Source organism: Gopherus flavomarginatus, chromosome 7, assembly GCF_025201925.1.
Source record: "Gopherus flavomarginatus isolate rGopFla2 chromosome 7, rGopFla2.mat.asm, whole genome shotgun sequence".
In the NCBI taxonomy this organism is placed as follows: Eukaryota; Metazoa; Chordata; order Testudines; family Testudinidae; genus Gopherus; species Gopherus flavomarginatus.
Window position 1 is genome coordinate 61,814,165 of NC_066623.1, and position 18,673 is coordinate 61,832,837.

An 18,673-nucleotide genomic window follows, 5' to 3' on the forward strand; every position below is an offset into this window, starting at 1 on the left:
ATTTAGAAAAATGAATTATTGAATGTTAACTACCTGACAGGATCTTTGATAGAAAGGTGTTGAAAGCTATTTTACAAGTGTATGTAGGAAAAATTAATGTAAAAATTTTCATGAGGATTGGGTTGCTTTCTCATCCTGCCACTGCTAAAGTGTGAAATGTTTCTCAGTGTGACTTAAGATTTCAGTCCTGAAATCAAAATATTTCCCTTTTTTGAGTCATGATACTTACTAACTTCATGAAAATGCATCCTCTTGTTACAGTCACTAGGTTAGACTGAGATTGTGTTTTAAATTTTGCCTTTATCAAATAGATCTCTAACTACATTTTAAGCTTACAGTTTATTTGTTGTACTTTTCAACTGTCTAAACAGATCCTCTTGCCTTATTCTAAACCACCAATTTGTCTTAACAGAACAAGTCTAGGCAACGACTTCATGGGCACGCTAATGTGTGTATCTGAATTTCATACTGGAAGAGCACAATTTTTTTTATTACACACTAATATAGAATTCAAAACAAGTGACAAAATCCAACTATAACAAGTTCTACTTTGGGAATTGCTAACGCACATACCCAGACTTGAATGGGGAACTGTGTATACAACATAGATCAAGAACTTCCAGATATAGTTGAACCATACTTCTCTAAACTTGTACATAATAGAAATAGGAGATAATATGAAATATTCCTGCATCATGACTGGTTCTTGTGTATTTGCTATAAATTAGAATATACAATTTGGGTTCTGAAGAGACATGTAAACAGACTTAGTTTGTACTGGAAATGAATGGTTTTTCTCCCATAGAACATGATGAGATGTCTGGATACAATAATACTGCTCTACAGCCAAAATGCTTCTGAAATAAATGTAGTCCAACTTTACTAATTCTGGGTCACTGAGAACGAAAATGATGCTTAAAATTGTTGATTGGCTCTAGTTTTCAAGATACGCTATTGGGTCAGTATATACGACACTTGACTTGGGAATGCTGGAGGATAAGTGAGTTATAAAGGGAAGGGATCTCAAATTAAACCAGAAATGACTAAAATCCATCTTTGACTGGATCTATGAATAAATCTATGATTGGGTTTGGACAGTGCTTGCTTTTTAGGCAAAACAATGAATGATGCAATCTGAAGCTGGTATTGCGTCATACATGATATGAATTGCATCATGTTATTCCTAGAAGTCATGGATGATGCAATCATAACGAAGCTTACATCACTCTGCTGAACAAATTGCCCTATATCAGCTCTAGAAATCATACAGTGTTGTGCTCTCTTATTTGTCCGTGTTTGATTTTGCAAAGGGACACATTTCTGGTTAGCCAAAGTGAGCAGAGATGCCTCGTACTTGTGTGAACAGTGCATATAACTTCTGCTATGTTTGTGGTGAAGTGACTTTTGCATCACAAAAGCACAGTATAACCACTATGGTTAAGAGAGTCTCTCACCTTTATTTTGGCTGCAAAATTGGAGATCAGGACAAGAGGCAGGCCCCACACACAAGCTGCAACACTTGTGCAACAAATCTTCACCAGTGGTTGAACGGGAAAAGGAAATCTATGCCTTTTGCAGTGCCAATGATTTGGAGAGAGCCAACAGATCATACCAGCAATTGTTACTTCTGCATGGTGCCTCCAGTTGGGAAAGGTATGTCAAAGAAGAAAAAGTGGACTGTGTATTATCCAAACATTCCATAAGCTATACGCCCAGTACCCCACGGAGAAGGACTGCCGGTTCCTGATGCACCAGAATCATTCTCACTTGAGTCAGATGAGGAAGAGGAAGAAGATGAAACTTCTGATCCTGAACCATCAATGTCACAGGACCCACATTTTCTCCCATCCTCCTCCTCTGAACCACACCTCATAACACAAGGTGAACTGAATGACCTTGTCAGGGATTTGGAACTACCCAAGAGTGAGGCAGAGCTGTTGTGCTCCAGACTACAGCAGTGGAATCTCCTGGCAGGCTATCAGGGCAAATGGAGCCCATCAATGCTTGCAGACTATTGCTGGACAGTGACAAGAGATGCTCCATTTAATGAATACAAGAGACAAGCCAAGAAGCACGGAGTAGACACTGAATAGGGCTAAACTATGTACATAAGTTTTTTGCCTTTTGTTTCATAATCAATTTTATTTATATAACCTTTTTGCTGATTTTTAAAGTGTTACATAAACAGGACAGGTGAACTATTATCATGTAAAGCAACCATAAACACATGAAAAGACCTAGGTTTACAATTTATGATTAAAACTCTATCTACACAATATACATAGACATAAAATGTAAAAACTTAAATATCTTAGAAACAGTAGCCAATCAGTTGTTTTAATTGTCGTATTTGAATTCAGCACATCAAAATACATAATAAATAGCACATTTTATCTCTGAAGCAGACGACTTCTCAAAAATTGTGGACCAGTGTAATTTGATCCCTGATGTTCAAATAAACTTTTTTATAAAACATCTCCTGATAAAAACTCTTATACAAAATAACATCCAGAATTAAATAAAATAATAAAAGTCAACATTCTCAAAAATACTAGCAACAAATCGAGGGAATCTAATACAGGAAATGAAGTGTCAGTTTAGTGGAATAAATGTGTGACCAGCAGTGGTCATATGTTGTTTGTTTTAGGAACACTTTCACTGCAGATTTGACACAACCCAAAGAAGGTACCAGTGTGAGATTTCTAAAGATAGCTACAGCACTCGACCCAAGGTTTAAGAATCGGAAGTACCTTCCAAAATCTGAGAGGGATGGGGTATGAAGCATGCTTTCAGAAGTCTTAAAAGAGCAACATTCTGACGTGGAAACTACAGAACCCGAACCACCAAAAAAGAAAATCAGCCTTCTGCTGGTGGCATCTGACTCAAATGATGAAAATGAACATGCATTGGTCTGCACTGCTTTGGATTGTTGTTGAGCTGAGCCCATCATCAGCCTGGACGCATGTCCTCTGGAATGGTGAGCAAAGCATGAAGGGACATGAATCTTTAGCACATCTGGCACGTAAATATCTTGCAATGCCAGCTACAACACTGCCATGCGAATGCCTGTTCTCACTTTCAGGTGACATTGTAAATAGGAAGAGGGAAGCATTATCTCCTGTAAATTTAAACAAACTTGTTTCTCTTAGCGATTGGCTTAACAAGAAGTAGGACTGAGTGGACTTTGTTTTGGTTTTGAGTGCAGTTTTTTTGTAAATAATTCTACATTTGTAAGTTCAACTTTTAGTGATAAAGAGATTGCACTACAGTACTTGTATTAAGTGAATTGAAAAATTATTTTTTAGTTTTTCGGTACAAATATTTATAATAAAAAATCAAGTGAGCACTGTACACTTTGTATTCTGTTTGTAATTCAAATTGATATATTTGAAAATGTGGAAAACATCCAAAAATATTTATGTAAATAGTATTCTATTATTGTTTAACAGCGCGATTAATCACGATTTTTTTTTAATCTCTTGACAGCCCTAATTATAACTTTACTAAAGAGAGAGAAGATTCTAGTTTCTTATATATATATATATATATATTTAGGCCCTTAAATAGCAAACAGTTTCCTCCATACCAAGATGAATAATTTGTTAGAATATGTATATATCTTATCACTCACTCTTGTCTCATAGAAATTCTCATAAATGTATACATCTTTGCACTCATAGCTCTTCCTCTATATTTTAACTTTTAAAAAAAGTAACTTTGGAATAGAGGTCATGTTTATGTTGGGAGTTCTAAGGGAGATAAAGCTTCTATTATAGCTGGCATTTACCTGTTTCAATTAGACCTGCTCTGAATAGGCTTAGACGACATGGTGGTAAACCTCAGGAGCTGCAAGAGGCTTTTTAGCAATATTGGAAAAGCTAGTATGGGCAACTGGGGAATAACAGTGGGGATTCTTTTTTCCTCCAAAAAATCCCTAGCGTGGATGAGGTATTAGAAGGATTTCAGGGTTGTATAGACTAAAGGTTTGTCTACATAGTGGGGTTTTGCAGATTACCTTTGTATATGCTCTTGTAGAATAACTATTCCAAACTAATTGCATCCATGCAGTTCTTTCTTGCCTACTATCCTCTGAATCAATGCATACACAAGGCACTAATTTGTTTCAAAATAAGCATTTAATGTTCTGGGCAGGTATCTCATGGTGCTTTATGTTGTTGCTGGGTTCTATGCATTATGGGGATTTTGTCACGGCACATTGTGGGATACCCACTGGAAATCTGGGATATAGAGGTCATAGCAACGTTGCTGAGATTCCTCTGAACACATCCCATGATTCTTCTATCTTGTGAGTTAGGAGCACTTTCTAACTGCTGTCAGCAAGCGTGAAAGGAATACAGCTGCATCTCTACAGTCCAGGCGTTCATTAATACATAGATGCTGCTGTGCATGTATTTGGAGTCATGCGTCCAGGTGGCTTCTGCAGCCAGCTGCCACAGTGGTGAGTCATTTTCAGCAGAGCAGGTGGAGGAGGATGAGATCAAACAATTAATTGTGTATAAAGTTTTCCTGGAACATCTTCATTCCATTGAGTGCCATTTCTGGGGTCAAGAAACCAACTCTGGTAGTAAAGGAACATGATGCTAACCAGAAGTTGAGGCGGAATTTTGGGATGACAAAGATCACTTTCCTAAAGATCTGCACAGAACATAGCGGCATCATACCAATGTGAGTTCTCTGTGGAGAAGAATGTGGCCATCAGCATCTGGAAGCTTGTCACCTATGATTAGTTAGCTACCAACCAACAGCAATTTGGTGTTGGTAGATCAACTGTTGGGATTGTTGTCATGGAGGCATGTTTTAAGAAGGTGCTGATGGCATGAGTTATTCATCTTGGTAGCACGCAGCAGGTTATTGATGGATTTGCACAGCTAGGGTTCCTGATGTGTATTGGTGGGCCATTAATGCGATCCACATGCCTATTTTTTGTTTCCCTCTCTTCTTGGCCAGGCCTCAGAGTTCATAAACAGAAAGGGATACTTCTCCATGGTGCTCCAGGGCCTGGTTGATCACTCTGGCAGGTTCACCAATGTGGGATGATCTGGAAGGGTCCATGGTGTTAGGCTCTTTTTCATGTTTGAAAAATGATGATTTTGGTCCCAGGACCGCTATGAACATTATGGGTGGTCTGATTCCTCTTGCCATTCTTCTAGACCCAGTTTACCTTCTGTTTCACTGGCTTATGCTGCCCTTTGCTAGACACTTGGATAGGAGAAAGGACCTGTTTGACTATCCCTAAATAGTTGCGGAATGACAGTGGAAATGTGGTATTTTATGAAACTTTATTGAACATTTGTCAAAATAACCTTTTATTGAATGTCAAGCAGTGCAAACAATAAAAACCAGCTATTGAACCAAAATTTATTATAGCATGACAGATGACAGTACAAACAGTATCCAACATTGAAGTGCAGTTGTGCAACACATGACTAAGTACTGAGTACATGTATATCAGTGCTGTACTGGTCACAGGCCTGTGTACTTTTCCCTGGCTGTGGAATAGTGTGGGAAGAACCTTTGTTGTCGGGGTGGTGATGGATTCTAGAACTTTCTGTTTTCAGGGTCCTATAGTACAGGATATCTGCAGAAATACCTGTTGGAGCCTTGTGAAAGGTACTGCTGTTCCTGGAACATATTGTTCTCCATGGGCTGCAGGCCATTGCAGCAGCATGTTCTCAAGATGGTTTGTCTTTTGCACAAGCTCTGCATCACTTGTCTCTGCATCACCTGTCTTTCTCTGCAAGGAGAACTTCCCTCCACTCCACTATTTATCCCTCTTTTGGGATGCTGCCAGGAAGTCCCCGAACATTTTGTCTTAGGTCTTCCTTTTCCTGCCTTGGACATGAGTCCAGAGTTCTGCAACTGATAGCAGTCCTGTCTTTGGAGATTGGTGTCAGGAACAGAAGCTGGGAGAGTTGAGAAACAGAACAAGTAGTTATTGTAGGTGATTCAAGTCTCCATGGCAACAGTGATATACTCTCGTTCCTCAGTTTTGGAATACTATTTCTTCAGTTTTTTTTTCCCAGCTTGGGTAGAGTTTGTAGATGGTAAGCAGTGTTTCACTTTATTTCCCCTTTCCATAGTAATTCAGTTTTAGTCCTAGGAGGTTGGTGCAGTGGGTGACGGGAGTGGAAAGTGGGGCTTGTGGGGTTTGTGCCAGGTATGGGTGAGGGGTTTGAGATGGCTGGCAGGATTTGGAGGCTTGCATGGGGTGGGAAAGGTTGAGAGTCCTTTGAAATTAACATAGCCTGTTAAATGAAGCACCAGTTGCATTTTATCTTTATTTTTCTTGTAACCATTTCTGACTTCTATGCCTCCTAAATTGTACTCAGTTAAAATCTCTCTTTGTAGTTAATTTATTTTGTTTTATCTTATCTGGTGTGTTTGAATTGAAGTGTTTGGGAAACGCCATTTGGGGTAACAAAGATGTGTGCTTATCATGTCTATTAATAAAATGATGGGCTTTACATAAGTTAGTTATCTAGGAGAGGGCTGGGCAATACAGGACATATATTTCTGGGGGGAAATCTAGGACTGGGGATGTGTTGGGGTCACCTTGCAATATATCCAGCACTGGTAAGAGCGAGTGTGGCTGGATGGCTGCGACCGAAACACACACACACACATGTACGTAGGTAGCTGGGCGCGACTTGCGTGCTGGAGGCTGTTTGTGAGCAGTCCAGTCTGGAGGCTACAGCAGCAAAGCAGTGTAAAGAGCATCTAAGGTTTGCGGTCAGGAGTGACACAGCTACTCATTGGTCTGGATTGTACTCTGGGTATGTCACAGCCCCACAAAGGGGATAGCATGTCTTCACTCATAAATCAGACACCTGTATTTGCAACAGCTATTCTGACTTGGAGATGAGAGAGAAATTATGAATGACAGTTAATATTACCCACAGACCAATTCCTTGGAAGTCAAGGAAGCATAGGAAGAGGTATATGATCTTAAATATACTTTAGGCTTGGTCTACACTGCAGAGTTAGGGTGATGTAAGCTGCCTGCCATCAACCTACTTATGCATGTACCTGCACTTAAATTGGCCTCTCACTGATGTAAGTGCGCTCTCATAGCAGTGCAGTAACACCACCTCCCCCACAGTCATTGAACCACGGTCAATCTACTGAAGTTGACATAGTGCGAGTGTAGACACTACATTTCTTACATTGACCCTAACAGTCCTCTAGCAGCTCTCCCACAGTGCCCAAAACTAGCTGCTCTGGGTCGCAGTTGTCAGTTCCACTTCTGCCTCAAAGGCTAGAAGTCCCTTACCTCCCCGTTTTAAAGTCCTGTGATTGATAGATTTATTTATTTAATTTTTTTAAAATGCCTTTTCCTGATTGTCTGGCTTGCCAAGCACACTTGCAGCTCTCTGTTATGTGCCACTGATCATGCCAGCTATCTGCTCCAGATGCACTACGGCTTGGAGTAGACAGGAAATATTGGATAATCTGGACCAGGAGAAGAGGCTCGTGCAAACACAGCTGCGGACCAGCTGTAGAAAAGAAACATATATAAGAGCAGATTTAATGGAGAATGCAGGAGAAGTGGTACTGCTGCCTGTCCTTATTGTACCCTGTGAAAATGAAGTAACTACATCAGGCATACCAGAAGGCCAGAGAGGCCAACCGTCAATCTGGTGCTGAGCCCCAGACCTGCTGCTTTTATAAAGAGCCACATGCCATACTTGCAGAGACTCCACTACCACCCCACAGACGACCATGGATACCTCCAAAGAGCCTGAGTTACAGGCCCCTGGCATGAACAGCAAGGAAGAGGATGGGGATATGTGATCAGCACCTGTTTGAAACTGCACTGCAGTCCTGGCAGTCAAGCACGGGCGAGCCTGGTGCAGGGAAAGGAACCTCGGGTAAGTGTGCAACTGTGTTTCCTATTACAGTGATGTATTGATGGCGCCCACAGTTTAACAGGAAACAGCTATCAACTTTTCATTAATTTACTCATATTAGAAGAGATAGTGGTACAACAAAGAGGTAGAGTTACCTGCTTTTTTTTCCTCTGTAGAGCTAAGCATGGGGGCCACACGGAGCAGTTTGTTTTTATAAATAGGGATGTCGCTGGAATCCTCCTAGAGGTCTCGATAAAACTTTCATGGATGTACTCTGCAGTTCTCTCCTGAAGGTTTCTAGGGATGGCAGCCTTATTTCTTCCTCCACAGTAGGACACTTTCCCACGCCAATCAGTGATGACTTGGGCAGGCACCATTGGAGTACACAGGCTAACAACATACGGTTTCAGCGGCTTTGGGACTCCAGCAGCGGCTGTGCTCTGTATGTCTTTGTTACTTCAGGAGTGAGATATCAGCTAAATCACCACTGCCTGTGAAAAATGGTGCCAGTATTCAGTGCCATTGCCTATACTTATAGTTTTGTGCAACCTAGCTATTCCCTCCTCATTTCTTTCCCTCCGGTGGGCCATATGCACCATGATTGCTGTGAGTAACACGGTGCACAAGCACTCCGAAGTAGAAATGTCAATAAGCATGTCTTGTTTAAAACTTCAGAGGAGCAAGGGAAGGGAATTCTGAATCTTAACTTTCATTTTCCTTTGTGACTGTTTTGACAATAGTGCCTCTGTTTTATCTACAGCTGCTCTGTTGTGACATCGAGGGGTTTCCTCCTCCACACCTTCAGAACTCCAGAGCCAGATAGAGGAGAAAGAGGACTCGGGATGACATGGTTCATGAGATCCTGCAAGCCAGTGCTGCATCAGACTGTGAGCAAAGGGCCTGAAGGGTGAACATTGCAGACATTCTGGGGAAAGACTGGGAGCTCCAACAGAAAAAAGGAGAAGGAGATGCATCAGGACATAATGGGGCTTCTCCAGCAACAAACAGATGCTGCAGACTCTTGCAGACCTACACGTTCAACATTCCACGGCTCACCTCCTTTTGTAGTCCACTGAGAACTCCATTGCAACACCTCTTTACACATTCCACATGGCATCAGGGGCTGCATCCCTAACCGTACCACTCCATCCTGGGGCAACATTAAAAACAACCACAGCTTCACATACTCCGACCTGTGAAAGCCACAGTTTGGTGTATGGATAGCTAAAATGGACTGAGTATTCTTTCCATTCAAGTTCTGTTCCATTAATTCGTTAAATTTTTAATGTATTTACTTCTAAATTCCACAGGCTTTTTGGGTTTTTTTGCACTGGTTTTGTCACTGAATAAAATTCTATTATGTGGAAAAGAATTCATCATTAGTAGTTCACAACATATACTGCAGAGTTCCTAGAAGTTCAGAAGGTCCCCACTCACTTGTTACTGTATAGTGTGACACAACACATTAGGTCAGTGATAGTGTACTAATCATAAAAGGACAGCAACCACTGCAAAATTAGTAGGTGCATTGGCAGTGATCTATATCTGTACACGAAGCACCAAACAATTCCTAAGAGGACCCAGAATAGCAGGGCCAGGTAGATCACAGTACAGTACAATGCAATACTGTGGATCAGTGGTTAAGTACACCTTTACCCTGCTATAACGCAACCCGATATAATGCGAGTTCGCGTACAGCGTGGTAGCAGTGGTGCTCTGGTGGCACTTTAAAGGGTCCGGGGCTCTGGCTGCTGTGGGGAGCCCCAGGCCCTTTAAATCACCGCTGGAGCCCTGCCTCCCCTACCCCGATATAACAAGAGTTTCAGCTATAACACGGTAGGGATTTTTGGCTCCTCACGACCGTGTTATAGCGGGGTATACTCTTATAGAGGTATAGAGGGGTATACTCTTTCAAAGCCTCCCTGAGCCATATAGGTCTGCAGTGAGCTCTTGTAATCACACTTATATCTGGCTGTTCACTCAGCAGACAACAGGCATCTTTTCCCCATTTGTTTCACAGATGTTGTTCAGGACACAGTGGGCAGCTATAACCATTGGGTTTTTTTTTTTCACTGAGATCCAGTCTTGTGAATAAATAATGCCAGTGTCCCTTCAGTCTACCAAAAGCACATTCAGCTGTCATTCTGCACCTGCTGAGCCAGTGGTTGAATCTTTCCTTGGTGCTGTTGAGATGGCCAGCATATGGCTTCCTGAACTGAGACACTAAACGGTAGACTGGGTTCCCTAGGATCACCATTGTCATGTCAAAATCGCCAGTGTTAATATGCCAGTTGAGGAAAAAAAGTCCTTGTTTGTAGGTTTCTGAACTGTCCTTTGTTCTTAAAGATGCACGTGTCTTGCATCTTCCTGACCGGCTAATGTTGATGTCCGTGAAGCATACCTGGAGCTCCACCAACACTTGCAATATCATAGAAAAGTAGCCTTTTCTCTTGTACTCTGTGGCAAGATGGTCTGATACCAAAATAGGGATATGCATGCTGTCTATTGCCTCACTACAGTTTGAGAATCCCATTGCTGCAAATCCATCCACTAGAGCACATTGCCTAGAGCAGTGGTTCTCAGACTTTTGTACTGGTGACCCCTTTCACGTAGCAAGCCTCTGAGTATGACTCCCCCTTTATAAATTAAAAACTTTTTATATATATCTATATTTAACACCACTATAAATGCTGAAGGCAAAACGGGGTTTCGGATGGAGGTTAACAGGTCGCGACCCCCCATATAATAACCTTGCGACCCTCTGAGCAGTCCCGACCCCCAGTTTGAGAACGCTGGCCTAGAGTTAGTCATAATGGCCCTGCACACAGAATTACCCCCACAGTGGATTTTCAAGCTCATAATTATTTTCCTGCTGACCTCTAGCAATCTGACATTGCAAGTTTCCACAATGTGATTGCCACTTGCTTCTTCACTGTCAAAGCAGCTTTAATTTTAATGTCCCTGAGCTGGAGGGCTGGGGCAAGCTTGGCACACAGATCCAGGAGTGTGACCTTGCTCCTCATCCCAAACCTGCATTACAGTGCAATCCCACCAGTCAGCTTTCATTTCTTGGGCTCAGAGTTGACACTCCACTATCTGCAGCTGCTCTGTGAATGCCACCAACAGCCTCGAATTGGTTCTCACTATGTTGCGCAGCAGTCTGTCCTCCAAGAAATCATAGTGTTCCATGCTAGCGTGATTTTGATTTTAAAGATGGCTCTGCAAATACTGGAGGACCATGCGTCTTGTGCTTGCAATGCTTATGACAATATTTCAGAGCTGTTCAGTCTCCATACTTCTGTCAGGTGGAGGACAGCAAAGAAGGCCATGCAGGTTTGTGGGATTTTTTTTAAAAGGCACAAAAATTATGGGATATAGATAACATGATGGAATGGAGACAGTTGCATGCTGGGAAGCTGACCCCTTACTCCCAGTCACCGCTGCGCAACTTTTTTCTGTCCCACTGTGCTTTGCCAAAACTTCTCAAAAGAAAGTGCATTGGGCGGCAGTGGGTTGTAGACTGGGTTACCTATCCATTGTGCTTGGCACTGTATATTGACACACTCACTCCTAATGAGTACATGCAGTGCCAGGGCTAGGAGCCAAGTATGTATGTACACAAGTGATACACTAACTGCAGTGGCTTTATGCTGATGTAACTTGCGGCGGCAAAAGTTTGTAGTATAGACATGCCCTGATATTTAAGGATGTCATATATAAACTTGTACTTTGTTAGGGCCTTCCCACAAAATGTGGATTCCATTATGACAAGTATAGGGTCTTAATAAAGGAGTAGAGGTTTTGTTTATTTAAAATCAAGGTAGGCAGATATGGTTTATTGAAATATGCTGTACCAGTGATCACATTTTATTAATAATTGTTTTTTTCTTTTGTTTAATATTAAATGGTAGTAATTATTCTAAAGTCAAAGAATTTACATAAATTGGTCATTGACTTGGTAAAAACTGATCCTTGGAAGTGAGTTAGTCTTAACAATTAACATTGAGAATGAATTATTTTTTCTAGGTATTAAACTCAGGGATGAGTCAATATAACTAGTGTTGTGATGTGCCTATAAGATACCTTTTTTTAAAATTGCACTTTATCTCCAGTGTGAAACTGCAAGAAGAATTAGATTCATCTTCCATATAGACACACAATGGTGGCTTTGATTTGGGACATTAGTGGTTCAGAAATATTATTCCTACATATTGAAACTCTAATTGTTCTTACTCTTTAAGGGCTAGTTTACACAGGAAAGGTTTACTAATTATTGTGGTATAGGTACATCAATTATAATTCTTTTTCGAGTGTCCCCTGCACAGTCCCACTCCTGGAATGCGCTGACCTGGTCAGCGCAGATAGTAGAACTTAACCGCCTCATAGCAGAGCCTGTTAGAACACTCATGCATCCTTCCTACCTCTCCTCTCTGCATTCCTGAACATTCTGAGGGCAAGGCTATGAAAGAGGATGTGATGTCCTCTGCTTGCTGCCTTAGTTCCTTCCAGCCACACCAGCAGAAAGATCTGGAGAGATTCACATCTATCCAATCAGGATTCTTCTCTCAAAGAATTTAGTGTAAAGTGAAAAGGTTAGTTAGTTAAGGAACTTTTTTTTTTCTTCTTTTTTTTATTATTACAATAGATAGTAGTTAATTTCAGTTCTGACTACGGTTCCATGTCAGATCTGAAAGTTCAGACTTGCTTTTGAAAGGTGTACCTCTTGTCTTGCAGTCTTTCTGGTGTTGGATGCCCACACAAAACACCATGAGGAGGGTCACTCTCCTTCAAGGTGCTCTGTCTATAGCACACTTACCCTGAGGGTATGCAGGGAATGCGACAACAGGCTGTAAGTCTTACTGCTTCATGAATCTCTGGTTGCAGAGCCTCTTAGACCCGACACATCCAAGGGATCCGTATTCACGATGAAAAGGCCTGTGTCCGCTCCTTACACCTCTGGCATTCAGAACAACGCTATGTAGAAGGTTTCAGTCACTGCCCAAAGATCAAGATCCAGCACCTCAGTGCAGTCAGTTTCCCCCAAATCATTGGACTGACCTTAAAGGCACTCGGACTTAATCTGTTTCAGCCTGTGAGATGAAAGCCAAACCACAGGAGAAACCTTCGGATCTTTCTACTTCAGTTCCAAGATATGCAAGACAAGAAGGCTTCTGTTAGCAAGTACAAATTGAGAGAATCCTCAGATTGTTTGCATCTAGACTGGATAACATCAGATCCTATCAAAGACTAAGATTCTGGTTGAATGTATATCCCTGCTTAAAAGTCATCCCCCAGTTCTGAAGACTGCATTGGATCCAAAGATTGTTCTAGAGCAGGAAGTAGTTTCTTCATCTCCTATTCACTCTATACCAACATTTACTGTGATAGTGCAGGTATACCACAGAGGTTGGCAATTCCGTAAGTTACCAGAACCTGAAGAGACAAGCTTTTTCTTCTGAGGGGGATAAAATGAAGGTTACTGCTAGTTATCCTCCTTGAATGCCCTCCTCCTCACAGCCAGAGAAGAGGTGAGAAAAGTTGTCTCAAATATCCCCAGACTCTCCCCTTCTCCCTCAAGCACTCCTTTTTACACATGCCAGGTCTTGGGGGGTATGTCTACACTGCAGTAAAACATCTGTGGCTGGCCTGTGTCAGCTGACTCTGGCTGCAGGGCTCGTGCTGCAGGACTGTAAAATTGTAGTGTAGATATTTGGGCTGGGGGCTGGGCCCTTGGACCTTCTCCTCTTGTGGAGTCTCAAAGATCGGGCTCCAACTCAAGCCCCAATATCTGTGCTGCAATTTTATAACCCTGCAGCCTGTACTCCGAGAGCCTGAGTCAGCTGAGCTGGGCCAAGTGCAGGTGTTCTATTGCAGGGTAGACATGCCTGTATTGTCTTCAATAATTTGTAATATAGACTTGTAGTCAAAGGAAGAATTGGATGGGTTAGACAAACCAGCATACCTCCTGGGTTCCATTCTTATCAGAAGGAATACACCAGTCAATATGGTGCCTATGTATCATAACACCTTCCCAAATATGATGTGGAACATGAATTTGTTTACTGGCATGAATGACATAGTGTTTAAGCATTATAGAAATCTTTTGTGTTCTCATTGACTTAGGAATCTCTCCCACTAGAGATCAGGAAAAGTCTTTCTCCTTGGATCTGAGAGTCCTGGATCTGTCAACTTCACCTGCTTTCATGGAACATTTCCTCTGCTACTGTCAGATGAGCAGCATAAGGCTCATTTGGAACATTAAGTGGAAGGAGTTGCTTTTGCTTCCTCTTCTGAAGACGTTTTCTGTGAACTTGTGGACGGAATGGCAGTGACACTGAAATTCCCATCTGTTACAATGGAAGAAATATCCCAGCCTGTTTGACATCCTGAGTTCTCCATTAAAAAATTGCCCTTCCAATATTAGATGGACTATGGCAACCTAAAAATGCAGTGCTCGCTCGCACTTGCTTTCTCTCTTGTGCATACATGCACACCCCCATATAGGTCACTATCTCTTTAGAGGCTATATCTAGATGGGTTATACAGTGCATAGAAGAGAGCTTTAGGTTAACATCCATTCAACTTTCCATTGGGATTAAGTCAGTCTGCCAGAGCAATGTCTACTTCCATAACGTGGTATGTAGGATACGTCTGCACTATAAGCACTACAGCTGCAGCTATGCTGCAGCTGCACTGTAGCCTAGACACTACAGTGACAGAAGGGATGTTTCCATCACTGTAGTAAATCCATCCCCTTGAGGCAGTAGCTAGGTCAATGGAAGTCTTGTTTTATCTACTTTGTTGTACCCCCAGTGGAGGTTAGGTTGACCTAATTACATCAGATGGGGTGAAATTTTTCACAGCCCTGAGTGATGTATCTAAGTCGACCTAACATTTAGGAGTAGACCAGGTTCAGATATGTTCTAATTGCAGAGATCTGTAAGGCTATTACTTGTACCTCCATACATACCTTTACAAACCAATACTCGTTTGACCTAGTATAGACAAACCCTAAAAAGACTTGAATTCTTGTCTTTGTCCCTCACTCAAGCAATTGTGTTTTTAAAAAAAACAACAACAAAAAAACCCGGCAACAACAAATCCCCCCACTTTGGTGTAACTTGATTATCTTCATCAGTCTTGTTAATATCTAATATCTTTGTCCTGTCTTCCTCTTGCAGGCAGGCAGAAGTCCTGAAGGCTGACATGACAGGTAATTGTCTTTTATTTCACCATTAGTGCAGTTACTAAAATTGTGTTTGAGTCCTATTTTTCTTTGTGCTGTAGTGACACAAAATGCTTACCAGACCTCTAATAGGAGTGAGATGATGAACATAAAAGAAGCACGTGGTAAAATTTCATTTTAACATTGCAGATTGAGACCTGTACAAACAGTTACCTATAAACATGATCTAGTGAGTAGCTGGGATTTTCAAGAACTCTGGCTTGTGCAGGTTGTGTCCTGTTAAAGGTCTATTCTTCCCATGTGGATAAATGGAGAATGCTTTACGAGTGGCTATACTCTCTGCTGTAGATGGAAAATGAAAATCTGAAACTTAAATAGTTAAAACTCACATGCAGTGCCTTAAAACACTTATGGAGAGACAAGTCCTTTTCTCTCCCAGCTGGTGACATAGAATGAGTCCTATCTTCCACCTGGGAGGAGAGAGCAGGACTGGACCTAGCTCATGTATCTTGGGTAATGACTGATCTGATACTTATTTAAAAATTAATAGCAGATATTCTCAATAATAGAAAAGATCTGTCTCTGGTTTCTAGCACCAAAGATGTTGGAGCTGCTGAGTCAAACACTAACTTGCGGATCCCCCAAATGCAGCCTGTGAAGTCCTAAAATGCAGCTTTGCAGCATCTATCTTCTGGCTTTTACAAGATAGCTTGGTTTTATTACTGGTGAATGTATATAAGTGGTAACTTAATCTTTTTCAGAACTGTAATAAATATTATGTTGATGTGCTTTTGTTAAAATAGTTTGCAGATGAAATTAATGTGCAGTCCTCTGGTTTCTAGCAGCTTGTCATTTTGGCCTTTTGTTGCAATGCCTGCAAATCTCTTCCTGGTATTCATTGGTGTTCCTAGTTTTTGTTTTTTGATGAAGCTGTAATTGAAGGGAGGTGTGACATATCATTGCGTGTGGCGTGAACATGTTGTTTTCTTTCCTGGGGCAGGAATTGGAAAAATCAGTTGAAATGACACTGTCATATGTACTGGGACATAGTAAATCTGTTTTTGTTTTTTTGATGCTCAGATTCGAAGCTGGGTCCAGCTGAAGTCTGGACATCCAGACAGGCTCTACAGGACTTATACCAGAAAATGCTAGTAACTGATCTGGAGTATGCTTTAGACAAGAAAGTGGAACAAGACCTGTAAGTATTCTAATCACAAGTATTCACGTGCGTTTGTGTACTCGAGCAGGATCCTTCCAAGATGTATGGAAGAGTGGGTACAACCTATAAAATGGGCTCAATTTTTCTGTAAGTGGAAGCTTGAATAAATGCATTTTGAATAATCTTACACTGAATTTAAAGAACTAGGAGGAATGTATGGGAATGGGGAGTGAAAGGATGTTTACAATTCCTGCCCTTAAGGAGTTTGGGGAAAACCCTGCTGTGCATCAGAAAATCTCTAATGGATTTGTACTCACAAAAAAGATCTTGTAAATAATAGTTCATTGTTTAGGCATGTGCAGCATACACACTGTGAGTGAGATGCGTGATTTATGGAACTGATTAATGTTGGAGAGAGGTGTGTCACTTGTTACATAGAGACTTCCCAATATGTAATTCCTAGTGAAATCCCTGCAGCATTCCCAAAAAGTTGTTTGAGAATTCTAATCCACAAACCTGCCTCTTGAGTCAAACCAGTAAATAGGGAAAAGCAGGGGGAGCTGCTCTGCCACATAATCTTTGTCATGGAAAAGGCTTTGGGTACTCAGCCTTAGCAATTATAGTGTAGCTCCTACTGAGGTCAAGGTATGGGATCTAGCTCCACTTGAGAGCCATGTGAGTAAGACACAGCTCAGAACAGTAGACTCAAAAACAAAAGACTCAGCCACACTTGGTTACACACTAATGTCAACTCTAACTTACAAATGAGCAAGTGCCACCCTACCTTACAGCTGAAGCACAGAAGTAGATTACTATATGTTAGTAAAACAAGCTGGAAGTATCTCTGTGATCAGCGTGAAAAGAGGGTGGTGCAATCATCACTGATGAAGATCCTCTTATGGGACGAGGACTAGTGGTGTTTAGCCCCCCCTTAGTTGTGTGAGGTTGAAGGGAGGAGGGAAGAGAGGCATTTGCCTTTCTGTTACCATCAAGGAAAGAGAGATCAGAAGAGCAGGAAATCTTCCCTAACACTGCCATTCTGAGCATTCGGGAAGCTGGTGATGGAGGAGCTTCAAATGTTCATTCATACTCATTTAGGGACAAAGACTTTATGCCAGAGATTGGGGAGAGATCATCTAGGAATAGCGCTCTAGTGGGACATTCAGTATGACTTCCTCATAGCCAGGTGAGGATCTTGCTGGATTGTCCCCCAGCTTCTACCACTGGATCTTATTTGAGGAACAGGAGCATCTTTTTGTACCAGCCTTGGTTAATAGTCTGCATTTCTTTCAGTCCCTGGCAGAGAGTCTGAAAGCGCATGATGTTAAAGCTGCTGGATGTTCAGACATTTCGGCCTGACATCAGTTCCTGAACAATTTCTCTAACCCTGTCCGTGAGACTGATGGTCAAAGCTTTATGACTAATAGGGCTTGACCTGCTGTTTAGTGCTGGCAGCAAATGAATAATTGTTAATGCTGCAAACAATCTGTTTGGTTTTTGGAGATTTGGGGGGGAACTTGCAGTTCTTCCCTGTTTGACTTTAGATTTCCATTGCACATTCTGTTCCATTTTAAAAGGGATCAGTTAAGGCACTAGAATAAGTGGAGAGCTTTGATGGAGTTAGCGCCAAGTGCCTTATAATTGTAACAAACAGTTTTTTCCCATTCTCAGGGAGCTCAGTGTCTGCCCAGTGAGTCACTGCTGTAGCCAACAGAATTGTGTTTTATTCTCAGCTGGAATCATGCTTTTAAGAATCAGATCACAACACTTCAGGGGCAGGCAAAAAACCGAGCAAACCCGAATCGGAGTGAAGTTCAGGCGAACCTTTCTCTGTTCTTAGAGGCAGCTAGTGGTTTCTACACACAGGTGAGTTCTGAAACACTGGTCTCTGTACAAATGCAAAACCTTGGAGCAAGAGGTTTTTTTACACTTTTGCCCTGATAGTGAGTGTATGCAGATCCGCTGCTTAGCTTGCACTGTTTGTTTGCCAAATCTAGTATGCTCTCTCCAGCAATTGCTTATGCTAGAGGCAGACAAGCTCCCATAATGCACTTGACCAATTGTTTAATGTTGTACATGGAGAAGGAAGAGCATGAGGTATTCATTCCTGATTCATGCAGTCTGAGTCTAAAAATGGTAAAATATTTATTATAAGCGAGGCTCGTAGACCAGCTTCTTACTAAGGGTTCCTTATGCTTCTCATTATAAGACTCTGTATTCCATTGCTTTATTTATTTATTTATTTATTTTAACATTGCCAAACGTTAACTGTTTGGGCTGAAATTTTCAATGCTGGGTGACTGCCTTGGTGCCCTCCACATTATTATTATTATTATTTATTATTTATTTTATTATTTTAAATTTTAGCCATAACCATTTAGCTGTTTCTGATCGAGATTAAGGAAAAATACACTGGTTTTCAATGTAAAAAAAAAATAATCGGAGAACCTTTTCTTTGGA

The 18,673-nt window shown here is 41.4% G+C and overlaps 1 protein-coding gene across 8 annotated transcripts in view; it reads left to right on the forward strand.

The window, feature by feature from the left end:
• Positions 1-18,673, forward strand: part of SMG7 (SMG7 nonsense mediated mRNA decay factor) — a 109,602-nt gene that overhangs the window by 19,795 nt on the left and 71,134 nt on the right. For 7 of the 8 annotated variants that reach the window (XM_050963588.1, XM_050963587.1, XM_050963590.1 and 4 more), the window contains 3 exons: positions 15,050-15,081; positions 16,135-16,252; positions 17,947-18,079. In XM_050963588.1, coding sequence (XP_050819545.1) covers positions 15,075-15,081; positions 16,135-16,252; positions 17,947-18,079 — 258 coding nt within the window. In that variant the 5' untranslated portion in view covers positions 15,050-15,074. Of the gene's footprint in view, positions 1-15,049; positions 15,082-16,134; positions 16,253-17,946; positions 18,080-18,673 lie in introns of those variants that run through there. The other variant, XM_050963593.1, reaches the window with a different exon arrangement.